Source organism: Balaenoptera physalus (assembly GCF_965194825.1).
Source record: "Balaenoptera physalus genome assembly, chromosome: 7".
In the NCBI taxonomy this organism is placed as follows: Eukaryota; Metazoa; Chordata; class Mammalia; order Artiodactyla; family Balaenopteridae; genus Balaenoptera; species Balaenoptera physalus.
The window spans coordinates 80287902-80310721 of record NC_138886.1 but is presented as its reverse complement, the minus strand read 5'-3'; the positions used below and the strand labels follow the sequence as shown (position 1 = coordinate 80310721).

The following is a 22820-nucleotide window of genomic DNA, read 5'->3' as shown; positions in this document are numbered from 1 at the left end:
GTATATGTCAATCCCAATTTTCCAATTTATCCCTCCCCCTCTTCCCCCTTGGTAACCGTAAGTTTGTTTTCTACATCTGTGACTCTATTTCTGTTTTGTAAGTAGGTTCATTTTTACCATTTTTTTAGATTCCACATATGAGCGATATCATATATTTGTCTTTCTCTTGGATAGAATTAATATCGCAAATGTTTAGAGAACTAGAATGTTGTTTGCAGCAAAAGTACAATAGTTTTTTATTATTTAAAAAAAAAACACACACATTTAAGGCCTTATTTTGTGAACAGGTTATGCTAGAAACAACTATTTGTAGAAATCGTGATTGCATTTCCCTTCAGTGATTCAGCTCCTTTATACTCCCTGCCACTCCTCCCTGCCCCGTGTAGCTGACTTTAGATTCAAAAGAGAAAGAGGAGTGGGGAGTAGGCACATTGCATTTTTTTCCTGTTTTCTTACTCCCAAGACTAATGGGGAGTAATATGTCAGCATTCATTTCCCTCTTCAGATAAAAAAAAGGTAGGGAATGAATAGGGAGACACTGGCTGGCAGCAGTTTATATTGGTTAGCAGATACTCGGTTGGGTTAAAGTTTGCAATTTTGCAAAATAGTCCTGATACTGAAACTAGTCTTTCAGGTACAAAGTAGCCTGCAGTACCTGGCAGCCACATGCTGTTGAACTTCTAATTCTTCACCTTTGCAAAGGGCCCTGTGGCTTGCCAGGGTCAGCAAACCAAAGCATCATTGACTTGAGGTGTATATAAAAAGCATATCATGGATTATGAAGCAGGGAAGAAGTGATGGTTCTTTTAATATGCCATACCTCAGGTATTTTAAATATCTCGTCTTGCCATCAGGCAGGTTTTCCTTATGTGCCCTTGACTTGGTGCCATTCTAATGTTGATAGAGAGTATTTTCAGAACCTGGTTTCCAAGAACTCTTAGTTAGATGTTCAGGGTGCTATTCATCTCTACTTCTCTTTCTGATCTGACCAATGGGGAACACTTGTAAGGGATAATAGATAGGAAAGTATCACTTTTTTCGTAGATAGACAAGCTCCTGATACGCAACATAAACTTTGGTAAAAGCTAGATTAGAGGGACTTCCCTGGTGGTGCAGTGGTTAAGAATCCACCGGCCAATGCAGGGGACACAGGTTTGAGCCCTGGTCTGGGAAGATCCCACATGCCACAGAGCAACTAAGCCCGTGTGCCACAACTACTGAGCCTGTGTGCCACAACTACTGAAGCCCGCGCCTAAAGCCCGTGCTCTGCAACAAGAGAAGCCACCTCAATGAGACGCCCTTGCACCGCAACAAGAGTAGCCCCTGCTCGCTGCAACTAGAGAAAGCCTGCGCACAGCAATGAAGACCCAACGCAGGCAAAAATAAATAAATAAACAAATAAATAAATTTATATATATATATATATTTTTTTTTTTTTCACACACACTGTATTTTATTTTTACAAGAGATAAATAGACTGACACCAAGCATTGTACATGGATGACCACAACAAAAGCAACAATGATTGCCATTACCAAACATGAAACACACTCATACTATGTCATAATATTGACATTCAGTCCAGTAATCCTCCACTGTAACAGCTCCTTTACTTTGCAGTGAAAATTGATTTGTATATTCTTTGCCTCTGAGTCCTTGTGGGATTTTTTTTTTTTTAATTCAGACAGAAAGTCACAAAAATTATACTCATCCTCATCAGTTCACTCAGTCCCATGTAATTAATTGTTTTTTTTTCATCTTGATCTTTTGTTAGCACTTTTATGAGTTCATCAGTTTTTCATCAGAGTTCTGAAAATGCTTATTCATTCAGTTCAGCAGTACAGTCAGTTACCAGAAACCTGTACATGTCAGAGTCTTTTCCATGAATTTCTTGAAGATGAAACCCTTTTATAGGAACATATTTGCAAAATCATCAGAGTACACCCAGAACTGTCTGTAAATGACAAAAGCCTTAAAAATGACCACGGTAAAAGATTTGATGAAAGTTCATAATAATGCAGTTGACAAGAAAATTAGTTATTTCTGAGATATACATTTTAAAGTAATAACTAGGATTATTACTTATAACATTATACCAGAACATATTAGATTTTTAGAAATTTCATGTAATGTCTGAAACATTTATATTAACATATTTCCATACATATTTCCATACAAATACAAATATAAGATTTTTAGAAATTTCATGTAATGTCTGAAACATTTATATTAACATATTTCCATACATATTTCCATACAAATACAAATATAAGATTTTTAGAAATTTCATGTAATGTCTGAAACATTTATATTAACATATTTCCATACATATTTCCATACAAATACAAATATAAGATTTTTAGAAATTTCATGTAATGTCTGAAACATTTATATTAACATATTTCCATACAAATAACACAATGAAAGTTTAGTATTAGTTGTTTTGTTTGCTTTTTTATACTGCAGGTTCTTATTAGGCATCAATTTTATACACATCAGTGTATACATGTCAATCCCAATCGCCCAATTCAGCACACCACCATCCCCACCTCACCACAGTTTTCCCCCCTTGGTGTCCATATGTCCATTCTCTACATCTGTGTCTCAACTTCTGCCCTGCAAACTGGCTCATCTGTACCATTTTTCTAGGTTCCACATACATGCATTAATATATGATATTTGTTTTTCTCTTTCTGACTTACTTCACTCTGTATGACAGTCTCTAGATCCATCCACGTCTCAACAAATGACTCAATTTCGTTCCTTTTTATGGCTGAGTAATATTCCATTGTATATATGTACCACAACTTCTTTATCCATTCGTCTGTTGATGGGCATTTAGGTTGCTTCCATGACCTGGCTATTGTAAATAGTGCTGCAATGAACATTCGGGTGCATGTGTCTTTTTGAATTATGGTTTTCTCTGGGTATATGCCCAGTAGTGGGATTGCTGGGTCATATGGTAATTCTATTTTTAGTTTTTTAAGGAACCTCCATATTGTTCTCCATAGTGGCTGTATCAATTTACATTCCCACCAACAGTGCAAGAGGGTTCCCTTTTCTCCACACCCTCTCCAGCATTTGTTGTTTGTAGATTTTCTGATGATGCCCATTCTAACAGGAGTGAGGTGATACCTCATTGTAGTTTTGATTTGCATTTCTCTAATAATTAGTGATGTTGAGCATCTTTTCATGTGCTTCGTGGCCGTCTGTATGTCTTCTTTGGAGAAATGTCTATTTAGGTCTTCTGCCCATTTTTGGATTGGGGTGATTGTTTCTTTGATATTGAGCTGAATGAGCTGTTTATATATTTTGGAGATTAATCCTTTGTCCGTTGATTCATTTGCAAATATTTTCTCCCATTCTGAGGGTTGTCTTTTCGTCTTGTTTATGGTTTCCTTTGCTGTGCAAAAGCTTTGAAGTTTCATTAGGTCCCACTTGTTTATTTTTGTTTTTAATTCCATTACTCTAGGAGGTGGATCAAAAAAGATCTTGCTGTGATTTATGTCAAAGAGTGTTCTTCCTATGTTTTCCTCTAAGAGTTTTATAGTGTCCAGTCTTATATTTAGGTCTCTAATCCATTTTGAGTTTATTTTTGTGTATGGTGTTAGGGAGTATTCTAATTTCATTCTTTTACATGTAGCTGTCCAGTTTTCCCAACACCACTTATTGAAGAGACTGTCTTTTCTCCATTGTATATCTTTGCCTCCTTTGTCATAGATTAGTTGACCATAGGTGCGTGGGTTAATCTCTGGGCTTTCTATCTTGTTCCATTGATCTATGTTTCTGTTTTTGTGCCAGTACCATATTGTCTTGATTACTGTAGCTTTGTAGTATAGTCTGAAGTCAGGGAGTCTGATTCCTCCAGCTCCATTTTTTTCCCTCAAGACTGCTTTGGCTATTCGGGGTCTTTTGTGTCTCCATACAAATTTTAAGATGATTTGTTCTAGCTCCGTAAAAAAGGCCATTGGTAATTTGATAGGGATTGCATTGAATCTGTAGATTGCTTTGGGTAGTATACTCATTTTCACAATGTTGATTCTTCCAATCCAAGAACATGGTATATCTCTCCATCTGTTGGTATCATCTTTAATTTCTTTCATCAGTGTCTTATAGTTTTCTGCATACAGGTCTTTTGTCTCCCTAGGTAGGTTTATTCCTAGGTATTTTATTCTTTTTGTTGCAGTGGTAAATGGGAGTGCTTCCATAATTTCTCTTTCAGATTTTTCATCATTAGTGTATAGGAATGCAAGAGATTTCTGTGCATTAATTTTGTATCCTGCAACTTTACCATATTCATTAATTAGTTCTAGCAGTTTTCTGGTGGCAGTTTTAGGATTCTCTATGTATAGTATCATGTCATCCGCAAACAGTGACAGTTTTACTTCCTCTTTTCCAATTTGTATTCCTTTTATTTCTTTTTCTTCTCTGATTGCCGTGGCTAGGACTTCCAGAACTATGTTGAATAATAGTGGTGAGAGTGGACATCCTTGTCTCGTTCCTGATCTTAGAGGAAATGCTTTCAGTTTTTCACCATTGAGAATGATGTTTGCTGTGGGTTTGTCATATATGGCCTTTATTATGTTGAGGTAGGTTCCCTCTATGCCCACTTTCTGGAGAGTTTTTATCAGAAATGGGTGTTGAATTTTGTCAAAAGCTTTTTCTGCATCTATTGAGATGATCATATGGTTTTTATTCTTCAATTTGTTAATATGGTGTATCACATTGATTGATTTGCGTATATTGAAGAATCCTTGCATCCCCGGGATAAATCCCACTTGATCGTGGTGTATGATCCTTTTAATGTGTTGTTGGATTCTGTTTGCTAGTATTTTGTTGAGGATTTTTGCATCTATATTCATCAGTGATATTGGTCTGTAATTTTCTTTTTTTGTAGTGTCTTTGTCTGGTTTTGGTATCAGGGTGATGGTAGCCTCATAGAATGAGTTTGGGAGTGTTCCTTCCTCTGCAATTTTTTGGAAGAGTTTGAGAAGGATGGGTGTTAGCTCTTCTCTAAATGTTTGATAGAATTCACCTGTGAAGCCATCTGGTCCTGGACTTTTGTTTGTTGGAAGATTTTTAATCACAGTTTCAATTTCATTACTTGTGATTGGTCTGTTCATATTTTCTGTTTCTTCCTGATTCAGTCTTGGAAGGTTATACCTTTCTAAGAATTTGTCCATTTCTTCCAGGTTGTCCATTTTATTGGCATAAAGTTGCTTATAGTAGTCTCTTAGGATGTTTTGTATTTCTGCGGTGTCTGTTGTAACTTCTCCTTTTTCATTTCTGATTTTATTGATTTGAGTCCTCTCCCTCTTTTTCTTGATGAGTCTGGCTAATGGCTTATCAATTTTGTTTATCTTCTCAAAGAACCAACAATAAATTTATATATTAAAAAAAAAGCTAGATTAGAGAACCTGACTCTGGTGTGAAAAGTTGAAGTGCATGCTTCCACCACCCAGCCCAAATCTAAGGCATTAGATTCACATGCTCAGCCCCATGACAGTGTGAGCAAGTGAGGAATTGGGCCTGCAGTCACTTCTCTCACCATCCACATGCCAAGACTACAGGCCTGCCACACCCACCTAGTCATAGGTTGAACAAGAAGAATGGCAGGCCTGCCGCACTTAGGAAAGACAGCCCAGGGGGGCTTACCACGTGGAGCAGAAACAGAAGGGGCAGTCTTTAACACAGTAATGCTGTTCACCATTAATTGTAGCACAGTGAGCATGAACTCTCACCCATCACATGGTCTACCCCCTCAGTGGAAAGTGAATCACGGGTAGGAGAGACCAGAGCATTCATCCAATCCTCCTAACAGAGGGGAGAGGGGGCAGAAGGTCCTTTATCTGCTGTACAACCAGCATCAGTATTCCTCCCCTCACCAGAATCAGTTTTGAAGAGTAATGCTCTGTGCTATCCCTTGGAGGATGTCTTGTTTGTGATCTAATCCAAGGATTGATGACTGGGGAAACAAGCTTTAGGCTGAAAAGATGGTGGAATTTTGACTGGAGAAAAATGTTATGCCTAGAAAACTCCCCATGGACAATCTGCAAGTCAATCCTTGGCTTATGCAAAACAGCACCTGTGCCTCTGTGCTGATGGTGCAGATGTAGTAATTAGCCACGCGGAAAAGCCAGCTGCACGCCTGGGATTCAGGGAGAGCTTTCTCCTCCTCCAGGAGTGGGGTACTCCAACTTAAAGAGAAACAAACATATGAGAGGCCAGTGTGGAAAGGCTCTGAAAAATCTGTGACTACTTGGCTTGTGAAAATTGCCTTTTGTTTTCAAAGGAACAACATTTTTGAGAAAAATGAAACTTTTCTCAATGTGAGATCTTTCCTCTTTGTATTTGTATTTTATATTGGAATACAGTATGGCAATGTTAAAAAACCATTAATGAATTTTGGAATTCGGCAAAGTCAGGCTTAGGATCTGGCTCTCTTACCTATGGGGGACCTTGGCCAAGTTACTTCGCCTTTCTGAGCCTCAGTTTCCTCATTCAGAGTGGAGATAATCATAGCTACCAGGCAGGGTTTTTGTGCAAAAGAGTGATGTTGGATGTAAAGTGCCTGGCCCAGAATGAATTGTGATGATGAGGTATGTTTTTTTCTAAATACTTTATTCTGCATCACAATGGGTGGATTTACAAGCTTTATTTGTGCCCAACACTAAATCTAGAAGGATGTTTTTTCCTTTATGGTTCAGAAAAACTAGGCCAAATTTTAAAGTGGGAATTAGGAGATCGTGTTCCAGAAAGATCCTTTCTGGTCTGTATTATTGATTTCCCCAGAGAATTAGATCATCCAAACATTTGCAGATTCATTGGAGTGCCAGATGTGGTTATTGTGACAGAATACTGCCCAAAGGGAAGCTTGATGGATGTTCTGTTCAATGGTGACATTCCTCTCAACTGGGGTTTCCAGTAAGAGCCAGGCATTTGCATGGCAGGAGACACACTAGTGAAATCCTGCAACCACGCCGTCTTTTTTTTTTTTTTTTAACATCTTTACTGGAGTATAATTGCTTTACAGTGGTGTGTTAGTTTCTGCTTTATAACAAAGTGAATCAGCTATACATATACATATATCCCAATATCTCTTCCCTCTTGCGTCTCCCTCCTCCCACCCTCCCTATCCCACCCCTCTAGGTGGTCACAAAGCATGGAGCTGATCTCTCTGAACCACGCCCTCTTTACATCAACATTCTTTTTTTTTTTTTTTTTTGTGGGAATTTAACACAAATTTACTTGCATAGGTTTAAATTGCAGTTTCTATAATAAAAATAGAAAGGTTACATCAACATTCTTAAGGATCTATTGCCATCTGAATGCATTATTTTGGAAGAAGATTTGTGTTATATCTTGGGGCATGAATGGGAATGGGTAGGTCATTATATCTAGACAAGGATGCCTAGAGGAAACAGGATTTTGAACCAGGCTCACCCCCTGGTGCTCAGCAGAGACCTGACTGGAGATGCTGGCAGAAAGTCCTGTTTAACATCTAAAGAGTGTAGCTACAGGCAAGTAGTAGGCACTTGCTAGGTCTAATAAATTTATATAACAAACACTGTGATGGACAGTGAAGGTTACAAAAATAAATAAGAAATATTCCCTGCCTTCAAGAATGTCTTGGCTTGGTGGGAAAGACAAATAAGCAGAGTTATAGAAGTGTTGATGGAAGTCCTAGGGGAGTGTCAGGTGCATGGGGATAGCATCTAGTCTAGACTGGGCATAGGGAATGAATGGACCATGGGAGGTTTGCCCGTGGAGGTGAGCTGAGGAAAAGTGGACTTTTGCCAGGAGAAGGGGAGATGACAGGTTATTCCAAAGAGAGAGAACAACATGTGAAAGATGTAGGAGAGGATGGTCCAGTCTGGGATTGTAAATCGATTAAGTATGACCAGAGCTTAGAGATGAGGGTGGAGTGGGAGGTAGGAATGGAGAGAAATGAGGCAGAAAGGTAAGCAGATAGTCCTGAAATGGGCCAAAGTGGATATGATAATTTAGTATTTGAAAAAATGGAATTTCAAATAAGAGAGAAAAGGAGAGGTTGTGTGAATAAAGGATTCAGGACAACTGTCTAACCATTTGGCAAAAAAAACATTAGATTCCTAGTTCACACCTTTAACCAAAATTAATTTGGGGGCAGCTTTAAATTTTCAATATGAAAAATGAAATTTTAAAAGTACCAGAAGGAAACACTCAGATATGATTATATAACAGCACAGTGAAAATGTAACAGGAATATGAGCATCTGGGGAAAGTATTTCTAACATGATCTCTTACCAAGTATAACTAACAAAAGAGTTCAGGTTGATACTCATGGACTAGCAGGTACTAGCAATGTAAGTAGCATAACAAATAACTTCTGGTCTGTAATTTTAGATAAGCCTATGAACATCTAAATTTATTTTTAAATGTGACATGTGTAGGCGAATCTAGTTTATTTGGAAGAAACATTCACTTTTTTCTGGATAATTATGACCCCATAGCATTCACAAATGTGTGTATAGCTGAGCTTACCTGAAGCAATGTGTCCACTGTCCCTGCAAACGGTGGCTCTGCATTTCACAGAGCCACACATTAAAAATCTGTGTAGATTTTTAATTTGCTCTGGATGAGGGATTTCACATCAAAATGACCTGTGTGTCTTTTTGCAGCTATGCCATCATTTTGTTGGAGACTGCCACACGAAGAGACCTGGTCTTGGTAAGAGTCTATTGGACATATTTTCAAGTGAACCATCAGAGAGTCTGCTTCTCCATTGCTTAGCAGTGAACAGTATGTCCTACCCTAGCAGAGAACGATCTTGTGTCTGATTTGATCGTATATTTTTTGGAGAGAATAAGATATATATTGTCTATCTATCTATGTATGTATCTATCTTTGAATAGCATATACTTATGGTTTGAAAAAGTACTGAAAAAATTCCATATGTAAAGTGTTCTGGGTATTAGGGTGAGTTCCCCTATCCAAGTGTAGGCAGACTGAGTTGAAGGAGAGCAGGACTAAAGATTCTCTCACTGCATCTGGAACACAGGGATCCTTTGGGATTTGTTTCATTTGACCATATTCCAATGATAATGATGTTGAGTGTGGATTTTGTTCCCCAGGATGTGAATCCTTAAATAAATTCCTCTTATCCTTAGGCTTTGTTTATTTATTTTAAGAAATTTCCCTCCAGGTTTATGATTTCCAATAGATCACAAAAATTATACATAGTTTCAACAGAGACCAAAACTGTCATAAAGACATTATCTATAAGAGAAATAGGAGGTGAATGAGGGTGGGATATGGTTCTTTGAAATGATTTTTCATTTCATTATTTTAAATGTAAAACCCCTGTGAGCTGTATATGTTGACCAACAGTTTCGTGTGCTCCTGAATGCCATTTAACAGATAAATCAGGGATGTGGGAATTTCAACCAGAACAGACAATATCAACTGATCTTGGTACTTTTAAAGAAATGCAAAGAGGAATTGCAGGAGAGATGATAGTATATGTTGAGAAAATCTGCCTCAACTCTCAGATCAGAGGAATCGTGAAACGTTGGTGGTAGTGGAGAATTTATTTTATACCGGTAACTACAGTATTTGGGCTCACTATTCCTATTTCCCCCAATTATATAGTTACTGCCCAATTAACTGGTTATAGCTTTAACATATGATTAAGCAAATTAATTTTCAACAACAACATGCAGTTTAAGTGTAATCCCACGGGGACTAAAACAAAACAAAACAAAACAATGAACTAAGACTCTTCGTGGGGATTGGCTCATACTAGTCACCATTTGTCATCAATATCTGAAAGCAGACTTTCTCAGACAAGGGCAGATGAGCAAGGTCATTTCTGTACTGATCAGTAACCATATATGGAACTTGTCAATGGCAGGGGCTAGGATGACATCACTCTGTCCTCTACAGGAGTGAGGTGAGTGTGTGGAGGGCAGGGACAGGGGGTGTGGGTTGTGAGGGGCAGTGAGGAGCAGAGGGCCTGAGCAGCAGTGCTAGAGTCGACCAGCCCATGTTGGTGAGCACTGGAATGAATGCATGTCTAGGAGGGGCCCACTGGTGGAGATTCTTAAACGCCAGGTTGAGAAAGTCATGTTTGGTCAGAAAGGAGCACCGACAGCTTTTAAATGGTGGAAATGACATGGCGGAAAGAAGAGAGAGACAGGGATTGGTGGCACAATTGAATTTTCTTTCCTTCGTGGTTAATTAATGCACTTAGTAAGGGCTCCAGAGTGGATCATATAAAGGAATGCCTAATGCACAGTGTAATTCCAAATGCTGTTTAACAGATAAATTGATATACTTGCTAACTTGATAGTTAGCATTCCCTATGCCCTTTTTTACCTGTCAGATGGAGGCTAAGGGGTTGAATCAATCATCTCAGCTTGTCCCTTTGGAGGCATACAAAACTAGAGCTATTAGGTGGAAGTCACCTTATAGATTGTTTATTTGTGCTAGTTTGTTTTCAGATGTGGCAGCTGAGACCTAGAGAGATTGAGAGAGCTATTCAAGGCTCCAGCTCGCTCCCTTGCTCCCATTCAGTTCTCTGGTGGAAGGACACAGATTCAGCCCTGGGCTCCCTGTTTCTCTCTCTCCAATTCTACTTCCTTTATAATTTTGCGTGACCTCAATATCCATGAGGACGATGTGCCCAATACCCGTCAGGTTTTTGACCTCCATCTTCTCCTTTGATCTTGTCCTTTACCTGCCTCAACTACCCATTTCTATATCACACCTGAGATATCATTATTACCCCATACTGCATCCCCTCCACAGTATCCATGTCAGTATCTCACTCTGACTTCCACCTCCTATTTTTCTAGCAAATTGCCTTTAGTTTTCCAACCTCACCAATGTATCATTCTGGGGCGTCCAATCCATTGACCTGACTGCAATTCACTCCCTCTCATACCCCCCTTTCCTCCTCACCTGCATTAGATTCTATGGTTCATCATTGACATAGATTCCTTTGCCTAAATTCTCTTCTGTTGTCTTATCACAAACTGACAAGTTTTATATGTTTGGTGGATTGCTATCTCTCACCTCAGGACATGATTGACACATGTTAGGTGCTCAGTAAATGTTAGTTGAGTGAATGAATAAATAAATCATTGAAAGCGAGTGTAGCTTTCAGAGTGGTTAAGTTATATATATGTATATATATATATATTTTTTTCTCTTTATTGGAGTATAAGTTAAATTATATTTTGCTCTAGAGTGTTTGGCACATGCTTCTGTTTTGATTATTTCTAATGCTAAGTTGTTTTTTACTTTTCTTCATTCCTTTTCTCCCCTCCCGCAGAAAGAAGAGCCTCGTTCCGTGGGGCATCCTTGTGTCTCCCTCTTGAGGAGCTGATTACAGGGAAGACTGAGAATCTCTGTCCTTGCCCTTCAGAGTATGCAGAGGTAAGGGGGTGAGGAGGGACAGGGAACTTGACTCTGAAGCCATTACATCGACTAACCACGAGCTCATGTTATGTCTTGGAAAGAGATATATCAACAAGAGTAGCCTGGGGACTTCCCTGGTGGTGCAGTGGTTGGGAATCCACCTGCCAATGCAGGGGACACGGGTGCGAGCCCTGATCAGGGAAGATCCCACATGCCTCGGAGCAACTAAGCCCGTGCTCCACAACTACAGAGCCTGCGCTCTAGAGCCCATGAGCCACAACTGCTGAGCCCTCGTACCACAACTACTGAAGCCCGCGCGCCTAGAGCCCGTGCTCCGCAACAAGAGAAGCCACCGCAATGAGAAGCCTGTGCGCCGCAACGAAGAGTAGCCCCCTATTGCAGCAACTAGAGAAAGCCCGTATGCAGCAACGAAGACCCAACACAGCCAAAAATAAATAAATGAATTAGCTTATAAAAAAATAAGTGGTAGTTATTATTTAAAAAAACAAAACAAAACAAGAGTAGCCTGTTGCCTCAAGTAACAATAACAACTTCTTGGCATTTTTCTGGCTTTTCCAAACCCACCTCCAGGTAGAGATGACCCAGTAGGCAACTGGCATATGTATCAGGAATTTGAAACAGAGGCTCAGATGGAAATAGAAATTTGGGGACCATCACTTTCTATGCTGTAATGTGGCCACAGATGGGGTGAAGCCTCCCAGGGAGAAGACGTGGAGAGAGAAGAGAAGAGAGAGGGCAGAATCCAAGTTGGGAGCCCAGCATTCCTGCAGAGCTCTGGTGCCATAAAACATAATGACCAAGTGACACATGTGATGATGAAAATAAAGCAAGCATGTTCATATGCAGCACACAGATAGCAGATACAGCTATGGAGCCATAATACCTGTCACTTTGGGATTTACACATGCACATGGGCTTATGATAATTTGTATAATTGATAAGAATTAATTTACCAAAACATGAAATGAGAATTGTGACTTTGAAAGGGTTAGGTGCAGTTCATAGGACAGTGCTGGAGTGGAATGGACCAGCCAGTGATTTTACAGAGTTCATCGATCTAGTCCCAGCCATGGCGTTAATTGCCCTCGTGAGCTTAAACCCTCAGGCCTCTGGCATCTGAGGATCTCTGGGCTTTAGTTCCTTATTATTATTTTTTGCCCGCCCTGCGCAGCTTGTGAGATGTTATTTCCTATGACCAGGGATTGAACCCAGGCCCTCAGCAGTGAGAACGTGGAGTCCTAACCACTGGACCGCCAGGAAATTCCCTTAGTTTCCTTAGCTTTAAGATAAAAAAGGATACTACATCAGTGAGTCCAAGGGGCAGACACAGGTTGCATATCAGAACTAGGGATGAGCCCCTAAAAGAGCGTGTATCTTGTGTGATATTATCAAATTTCATATTTGTAAAATGAACAAAAGTCATATTGATGTAGCAGTTGTAGCTACTGAATGTAAAGCTCAACCAAATCTTCCTGGCTGGTGGGGCTAAGGTTAAAAAAGATAGGGAAACCCAGGAATAGATGATTCCAAATTGTTCATTTCTGTAGTTCTTTTCAGAATATCAGTAAATCAGTGCATGACTGTTACTGTTGATCACTACAGTTGATTAGGAGGTACAGGAAAGGCAACCCATCCTAAAGACCCAATTTAAACAAGTAAAGAAGCTTTTATACAAGATGAATCCCAACAAAGTTGTCCAGTGAATCTGATGATGTCTCTGGTAAGCTTGGGTGACTTCCCAGTCCTCACTAACTGCACCCATTCAGGTACGGATTTACCAGAGCAAGTCTCAGTGGTGCACCCCCTCAGAGCTGGCTTGCTTACTGGATCCCAAGGGGATGTTAATTATAAGCCAAGACCCCCTATGGAAATCCCCCTGCCTTCTAGGAGCTTTCAAAGAGTCAGAGATTAATACACAGGGAGCAAAGTGTTCCCATAAAATAATTTCTCTTTGTGATGGATGCTTAGTTGGAGAAGTACAGGAAACACCCAGAAGTACTTGTGGCAGAAAGGACCCAATACCCAATGCCTGAAAACCAAAAAACGGACCTCCTGCTCTATAGTAAGTAACGCCTTATTGAAGTACAATGTCAATAATAAAGGCTGATTTAGTTAGTTCATGCATTTCCATTTGACTTGTTTTTCTGGAATGCTCTTTTCTGAAAACTAATTGCTGAAGCCATGGAAATAACAATTTTACATCTTTGTTTTAAAATCCTGTGTTCTGATTGTATGAATTTTAAAGGGTCAGTTCTCATTTGCTCTAGAATTTTGATAACTCTTGAGTCCCTTAAAAAGAAGTTAATGTGTGTCTAAGGTTGAAGGGAGAAGACAAATCTTTACCTGTAATGCAAAGGAAAGGATTTAATGTCAGCACTGGATTTGGGGCAGCTGTGCATAAGTCTCGCAAGGAAGAGCCCAGCCTAGGGGGAGGTGGAGCTGGAAGAGCAGCCCTACTAGGAAGCTGCAGGGGAGGTGCTCAGGCAGGTAGAGGACTCCAACCCCGGCAGTGGAGTATGGTGTAGGTTTGATGTAGACATGGCTTAGAGCTTGGGTTCTGGAGTGAGCCAGAGCTGGATCAGTGTCCCAGCTCTGCCTTTTTCTAGCTTTATGATCCTTGGGTAAGTGCAAGTCACTTTATGAGCCTCAGTTTCTTTATCTCATAAAATAGGGATTAAAAGCTGTACCTACTTCAGAGGAGTGTCATATTAAATGAGTTAATGCATGTAATGCTCTTAGCAAGTGCCTGGTACAATGAAGAGCTCAATAGATATGATAATGATGATGATGTTGATGATGATGGTAGACCAGGATCTTTGTTTGAAGGTTCTGCTAAACCAAGCAAGCAAATAGGCAGTGGGTACCTGGCAGAGAGGGTGACCATTATATCTCCAGGCTTAGGTGCCTAGGCAAGGTCCCCCAGCATACCAACAAATTGTTCCCATTATCTCAAGGACCAAAGTTTTCTATCCTCTGCCCTGTTGGGTGGGCTAGGGTTGCTCAGTATGTGCCAGGCATGGAGGTTCCCCACGTGGTTATTGTAGAAGGCCTGGTTTCCCCTAACAAGGGACTTCTCAATCCTGGCTGCACGTTACAATCTCTTGGGACTTTCACAATAAACTCATGCCTGGACCCCACCCTTCGGATATTCTGCTATAATTATTCAGGGGGAAAATTCAGTCATTAGTATTTTAAAGGCTCACTGGTGGATACTAATTTGCATCCCTGCTTGGAAAACTACTAACTAGCAGTTCAGCAAGTAAACTAAGCATTGTTTTAATGCAGTGGAATCAGCAGTAGTAAGATAATTGTCAGACCCATAATTCTTGAATAACCAATTGGAATAATTGGTTCTTCTGTTTGACCACTTTCCAGAATTGACACCTCTGACTCCTCCCTTCTTTCTGAAGCTCTCTCCTCTCTGGATTTCCCTACTGCCTCTCTCCTCTTCACCCCTTGCTGCCCAGCTGGCTTCCTCACAGTCTTTTCAGCGGCTCTGCAACCATCATGCACACCTTGACTGTTGACGGTTTCCTGGGGTCTACCCTTGGCGTGCACTTTACTTGTTCAGAAACTCTCTGCTTTAGCTCCTGCTCTCAGCTTCCACCACTACCTATATGCCAGTGACTTTCAAACCTGGAGTTTTAACCCTCTATCTGTCTTGAGATCCAGGTGTGTTAGTTCCAGACATTGACCTGGATGTTCTTGGCCATGTAGACTACAGCTGTGTGGCAGTCTTTTTATTTATCCCCAGTTGCCTTGATGATAACTCCTAACATTTACTGCTTTCCTTACATTCCTTCCTGATCTCATCTGTGCTCACTCTCAATGGATTACCTTGCTCCACCATCGCGCCTTCCTAATTATGGGCTCTAACGTGTGAAACTGACCCATGTTCCCCAATTCCAACTATCACCAAACTTATCAAATAAAGGCCTATCTCTGCCTTGTTTCTTCTTTTTTCAGAGGAAGGCATATGCCTTCTGCTTTCTGAGGCTAACCTCTCCACTTGGGTTCTGAATCCCATCTTGCTGCCTCCTTTCATTTAGTCATTGAACCAGTACTTATTAGTTATTTACTACGTGCTGGCATTGTACTAGGCAGGCAAAACAGCAATACACAGGACAGACTGATTCTCTGCTCATGTGGAGCTCAGAATCTAGGGAAGGAAGACAGGAAATGTACAAACTAACAAATAGTTATATGATGTGTCAGGTGGTGATAAGTGCTGGGAGAAAAATAAAGCCATGTTAGGAGTGAGAGAGTGACTGCAGCTGCTGTTTTCTATGGTGTGGTCAGCACCCTGAATGAAGTGAGGGACATCGGGGCATAGCGGACAGGAGGCACACAGGCAGGAGCATGCTTGGAGTAGGAGGGACAGCAAGGGGGTCAGTGGGGCAGAGAAGTAGAAGATAAAGTAAAAAGTAAAAGAGGCAGCAGGAGCGAGGTTAGGCATGAGCTTTCTGGTCCCTCAATGTTGAGGTCAGGGGGAGAGAGAGGACAAGCCTGCAATGGAGACTGAGAAGGAGCAGCTGGAATCAAGGTTAGGTGGTGTTTCAGAAACCAAGGGAGGAAAGTGTCTCCCGCAGGAGGGAGTGACCAACTGTGTTAAATGCTGCTGCTGGTTGAGTAAGATGAGGTTGATTCTTTTTTTTTTTAATTCTTTTTAAATTTTATTTTTGGCTGCATTGGGACTTCGTTGCTGTGTGTGGGCTTTCTCTAGTTGCAGCGAGCAGGGCTACTCTTCGTGGCGGTGTGTGGATTTATTGCGGTGGCTTCTCTTGTTGCGGAGCATGGGCTCTAGGTGCACGGGCTTCAGTAGTTGTGGCTCGTGGGCTCTAGAACGCAGGCTCAGTATTTGTGACCCACGGGCTTAGTTGCTCCGCGGCCTGTGGGATCTTCCCAGACCAGGGCTTGAACTCATGTCCCCTGCATTGGCAGACGGATTCTTAACCACTGCGCCACCAGGGAAGCCCGAGGTTGATTCTTAAATCAACCGCTGGATGCGGCAATGTGGAGGTTCCTGGTGGCCTTAACAAGAGCAGTTTTGGTGGAGTTTGGATGGGAAAAAGCCTTCTTTGGAGAGTATTTAGGGGACAATAGGACAAGAGGAAGTGGAGATAGCAAGTATAGGCAACTACTTTAAGGAGTTTTGCTCCGAAAATGTGTAGAGAAATGAGGCCATATCTGAGGCAGTCAATGAGTTTTCTTTTTAAATTAAATTTAGGAGATGTAGTATCTAAAGGAAGGACCTAATAGAAAGGGAAAAAACTGATGGACCTTTGCTCCATGATGATTTCCTCTTTCCACCATACCCTACGGTGGAGGTACCCACCGTACCTCCAGGCTCTCCTTTGGCTTTCGCTCCTTCACCTCAGTTTACTAATATATGCAGTTTTCCTTTTCTTCATGTAGATGAAATTCCAAGAGCTTTGGAAGCAGGCCATCCTGAGTTCAGATTTGGTTTCTTCCACTGTCTTGGCTATGTGACTCGATCTCTTTGAACCTCTAAATAATCATAACAACGCTAGAGTGAAAATGAAGTGAGATAATGAATATGAGGAACTTAGTGCCTGGCTGTTAGCAGAAGTGCTGCAAATGTTAGTTCTCCTACAAAAGAGCAAGGTGTGGGTGGGAGGTAGGGGCTAGAGATGGGGGGGGGTTTAATTTGAGCTTCCTTATCCTGAAGCAAATTTGTTTTCTGTCCTCTCAGCTGAAGAACTTGTTAAAAAGTAATATATGCTCAGTGATCTCTTTTTACCTGTTATTTGTGCCTCAACCCATCGCAGTATGACACCCACACTCATCATTCTGCAAGGATTGCCCTCACCCAAGGTCATGCCTTATGCCAGAGGTTATTTGACAGTCCTCACCCTAGTTCATGTCTCTAAAGAATTTGAGAACTTGATCACTCCTTTTTGTCCCTTGGCTTCTAGGACACTATGCACTTTTGTTTTTCTTCCCATCTTCTCTGACTCAAGGAAGGTCTAAGACATATGGGTTCAAACCAAGGCATATGAGTATCCTAGAAAGACCAAAATTTGTCCTTTCAGAACTATTTTTTTTTACTGTTGTCTGTCTCACAATGTAGCTAAGAAAGAGAGCTCTGGATTTAGACTCCCTGAATTTAAATCTCAGCTCTTCCACTCTTCTCCTCTTCCCCATCTGTAAAATGGGGATCTTAATTTTACATCACAGAATGGTTGTGAGGATTCAGTGAGTTAGTCCATGTAATGTACCCGGAGCAAAATAAGTGTTAGTGATGATGTTGATAATGATGATAATGACGATGGTGGCGATGATGATGAAGAGGAGGGGCTGAGCACTAACTATGTAGGTTTGAAGGCTCCCAGGTTCCCACACCCCACGCATTTCAGCTTTGGCCCCCAACCTGCAAACTGTACTCAGCAAAACCCAAACTGCTGTGGTTAATCTGATCTGCCTTCCTTAGAGGCAGGTAGGGGACTATATTTTATTTTACAGCGTGTCCTTTAGGGCTGTCTCTCCCCTTCCAAGTGGGTTATCTAAGTGTTCCATTTCAATCACATACGGTAAGCCCCTCTAGAGGGGTTTTGGTGAATGTAGTCTTCTCCATCTCCTTGCATTTGCACTGATGTTTTATTAACCAGTGGTGACTGATGCTGCCCTGGATGACCAGTCCCCACAGTCCGTCCCAGTTCTGATGATACCACTGTTTCCTTCGATGGTTCTTCTCTGGTCAACGTCTCTTAAATGCTTTTCACCCCTAAATATTGATGTTTACCAGGATGTTATTGTTGGCTTTCGTCTTCTTATCTAAATTCGGTGCCCTAGACAGTCCAGGTCTGGGCTTCAGGTAGTCCATGCAGCCCTGAAATCACATGCAAGATTGATGCATTTCCTAGGAGAGGGCCCATGTTTTTTATCCACGTTCTCAAAGGGGGCTCAAAAATGAAGAATCAAGCTAATCTGAGTGGTTTATTTATCAGCCTTTTGAGTCCTTGACTATCCTGCTCCATAGGCATAGGGGAGTTAGTCTCTTCCTTTCAGTGGAAATGAGTTACTTTCTAAATCTACCTGAAATGGCCCCCCTTTGGGCAGAGATAGTCAGTACTTCCCGTGTAACCCTTTAAGGCTTCTCCTGGCCAGAGGAAGCCAGGGTTTTATATTCAGCTAGTGCACATATGGGATTACTTGTATGCATTTCTGTTTATCTAATAGGATTATGTGTTACTAGTGTGTGGGGACTGAATTTTATTCATTTTTGTGTCCCCAGTGCCTGTGACATGGTAGCTGCTCTGTAAATATTGATTGGAAGCCTGACTACATTTTGTATTCTTCAGTTAACTGCAAATACAAGAAACGGCAATATAGCCAGATCATGATGCATTTATAAGTATTTAGCTTATTACCAGGGTAGATTATGAATATGTATATCAAAAATGGCCTATTGAGACAGAAATTCCTGAGGGAAATACAAAAATATCACCCTATTTCTTTCACTGAAAAAAATACAAAATTTGATTTTCCCACTATTATTAGACTCCAATAAATATTCATCCTTTATCCCTCCAGGGGGGGTCCCAAGCTTCCTGCAAGTGGAATGAACACTAAATGTGCCCAGTAAATCACTCTGATGGTTTTCACCCTCTAGCCAGAATGGAGATCTTAGTTGGTTTGCTTCTTTTAATGGCCTAAAAATTCAAGTAATGTTAGATTTTTTTTTTTATTCCCAAGACTAGAGGAGGCAGGTACAATTGTTCATGCACCACCAAACTCCCTGTGAAGAAGGTAATAGCCTGTTCTTGGGAACATAATGTTCCACGAACCAAACTACCTCCCGCCCCCCACCCCCCTCCACAAAGTTCAAAGTCCCAGAGTTCTCTAACACTACTCACTGCTGGCACCAACTAAATTGCAGATCCCTGCAAGGTAGCAGCTGAGCCTGCTTAACTCACCCTGAGAGGTCCTGATTCCCATAATAGCGTCTCCAGTTCAGGGAGGCATTGATCTCAGTGACCAAGGTGCTCGGTCAGTAAAGCCCAGTGTGAATGGGATTACAAGCAGAGCTTCCATTCCTCCAATGAAGTCTTGTTTCTCTGCCCCTAACAGTACCCATGACCCCACTCAACACTGGTTCCAGGAGAGTTCAGGTTAGGGAATGTGCTCGGCTTGGTACAAATCCATTATGGCCAGGCAAACAATAAAACAACACCTTACTACTGAGTGTGGAGGGCAGAACAACTGAGAATGCCAATGGTGACAAATGATGCTACAGACATGAGGACTGGGCTTTGTGTGTCCTTTTCCTTGAGGATAATTGACCATTCTAATTCATACCTGAAAACAGGCAGTTTACCGAAACAAGCTGCTGATGACCTAAGAGAAGGCTGACCTCGCCAAGTGCAGAGTTACCTGAGTGCATCCATCTTTTTCAGGTAAATTAACATAGCTGGAGTTAGGGTTTCAGCTCAAAAGTCAGAGAGATGAAGCAATCTACATACAGTATTATACAATTTGTGTCTGACTGTTAGTAGCTGGAGAGTAAGTAACATCTGCAAAAGAAGAAAATGCAGGCATTTGAGTGAAGTGGCAGTGAGTTTACCACTTAGGCACGTTGTTAATAAGGTACATTGGCGTGATTTGGTTAAGTCCCTCCACCCCCACCACTTTTTATTTTTAAATTTAAATCAATTTCTTAGAACTAAAAGGCATTCAGTTTAGCAAAAACAGTAGGAAATTGATGTAGAAAGGTATACTGCTTCATCTCAGGGAATGTGTTTTAAAGAAGTAAATAGACCATATCGTTCTCGCCTTCCATAGCAAAGGACACAATGGCCACAGGAGTGATGAGGCAGGACCGAGGTTGCCTGCCTGGGGGCAAGTTTTGATAGTTCAGACAAAAACCTGTAAATTGAAGTTGTAAGCTGTGAACTTGAAACATTCTAAACGATTTGCACAAGGGCAGTTTGCTGCAGGCACTCAAAGCAGTGAGTCCTAATCTGGGGGTCAAGGGACTTTCCTTGTTTTACTGATGAGAAAGTGAGCCCAGAGTTTAGACACACTCAGAGTTGTGCCCTGGCAGTGATGGAGACTCTCTCCTAGGGTGGGGAAAAGGCAGACAAGCCTCTTTCCAACTTTGAGTATTTATCTGAGGAAATGAAAGCCTCACTAGCAACCAAATAAAAGACCTAGAATATAGGTAGGAATCAGGATAACTGGTAAGCAAATTAACCTTGACCTGGGACTTCTCTAAATAAGATTTGCACAGCCGTCTCAATCTATGTAAATCTCTTGTTATATAAACCCAGTCACTTGATTGGCAGAAACAGGGCAAGGCCAGATGTTAGGGGATGAAGTTCTCATCAAACAAGCTGCGTAGCTTTGAATATACCAATACAGTCTAAGACAAACTAAGCAAAACAAAAACAAAAACAAAACCCCCAAAACCTCAAACCCAAAACCAAGCAGAAAAACTAACCAAGCATATGAAACAATTAGGAATATTTTCTAAAGCAATTAACTGGCCCATGGGTCTTGGGGTCCCTGGCCTAGAATTCTGAGAGCCTCAAAAAATTGTGCAGAACAAGGAGGTACCATTGCTTAATGGGGTCTTACCAATTATTTTTCCTGATTTAACTTTTTTCTACCTCACTGCCCATTTCTAGTGACATCGTGGGCTTCACTCAGCTTGCCAGAACCAGAATGCCAAATCAGGTAGTGGACTTCCTGAACAAGATGTACAGCACCTTTGATGAAGTTATAGATCAGTATTACGTCTACAAAATGGAGATGATCAGAGATGCATGTGAGTGGTTATGGATGAATGGGTAGTCCCTTAGATACGGAGTGATATTGAATTGCATTGGGAACAAAGCCAGGAATTAACAGAAGCAAATAATTTATGTAAAATTTCTAACTCTCCTAAGTTATAAGCTCTTAGGAAGTAAATCTTCTTAGTAACCTTCATTGGGCCCATGGCTTTTCTCTTAGTGGGCACCCAGAAAATGTCTATTGATTTGATCTGAGAACCATCTTTATTTGATAATAAGGGGAAAAAACTGGTTTTATGCTTTCATTTTTGTGGTCAGACTCTCAGGCACTTAGCTCAATGAGCTCTAACTGCCCAATTATCCACATTGACATTTTCCCTTTCTCCATGGCCAGTGAGGGAAGGATGTGGATCTTGAAATATGAGATGGCAAACATGGAACAATAATTAGATAAAATGATATCAATAATCATTAAAATTTCTAATTTCAATTTTAATTGTATAAATTGAGAAGGGAACAGTGGATTGTTTCATTAGCCCGGAGGCAAACTGAAAATAGATTTAGAAAATACTAAAATTCATCTATTCAATGCATAGTTATTGAGAATCCAATATGTGCCAGCTCTGTGTTAGCACTAGAGCTCTGGAGGTTATAAGGTTGAACGTGACAGACAGGACCTCTACCTGCAGGGAACTTAGAGTCTAGTGATAAATAGAAGGACTGAGACCAGTAACCCCGTTAAGAGGGAATGATGCTTCTCCCATTTTACCTTCGTTATGTGACCTCCTAATCGTGCAGATCACTGTGTGCTTTACTGCAACTACATAATTCCTTTTCTTTCCATTCATTACTGAAAAATACTGCATTCTGAGGTTAATGTTGATGGAACTGTTGTGCTCATACAATCCCTGTGTTTCCTTTCATTACTGGAAAACACTGCATTATGAAATTGAAGTTGCTATCATACATGATCATGTAATTAAGTACATTTGCTTTGCATTTCACTTGTTAATCTCTGGTTGGGCTTTTCATCTCTGTGCCTCTAATTCTGAATCAACGAACAGGTGTTTAGACCCAAATATGTTGATTTTTAACTGATCTCAGTTAATGGGTAAATATAGGGTACTAGATTCATAGTGAGCAGGGATGCTTATTTTCAATAAGCCTTAGATTTAAAGGATTTTCCTTCATTCACCAAGAGTAAGCTCATTATACAGAAATGTGGATGAGGTCATAATACTATCTCTGGTGGCCACTATGGGAAAAAAAAAAGAAAAGAAAATTGAAATAATCCTTTGGCTAAATTCGAAGTAAATTTTGCTGGGAGTTGACAAAAAATGGATTAAGTATTTAGGCATCTAGGGCTTGATTTTATTTTATTTTATTTTATTAATTAATTTATTTTTTTTTGACTTTTAAATGTCTCCAATTTTATTTGAAAACCAAATAGGTATTATATTTTCATAGCATCAAACTAGACAAATAGGTCTGTGACAGCAGATATCCTTAATTCTAAACTTTTCCCTCAATTTGTAGGGCTTGATTTTAACCAAGGTTCTGCTTTGTTACACTTTAGGGAATGCTGATTCATTTGCGTTTTGGTCAAGTTTTGATGTGATGTTGAATCTTCATTTTATAATATTATCT

The 22820-nt window shown here is 40.6% G+C and overlaps 1 protein-coding gene across 1 annotated transcript in view; it reads left to right on the top strand.

Moving 5' to 3' along the window:
- Window positions 1-21213, top strand: part of LOC309663576 (uncharacterized protein) — a 117015-nt gene extending 95802 nt beyond the window's left edge. The window contains exons 4-7 of the mRNA XM_082467657.1: window positions 8661-8709; window positions 11315-11418; window positions 13390-13483; window positions 19751-21213. Of these exons, the coding sequence (XP_082323783.1) occupies window positions 8661-8709; window positions 11315-11418; window positions 13390-13483; window positions 19751-19794 (291 nt within the window). The 3' untranslated portion in view covers window positions 19795-21213. The remainder of the gene's footprint in view (window positions 1-8660; window positions 8710-11314; window positions 11419-13389; window positions 13484-19750) is intronic.
- The last annotated feature ends 1607 nt before the right edge of the window (window positions 21214-22820 follow it).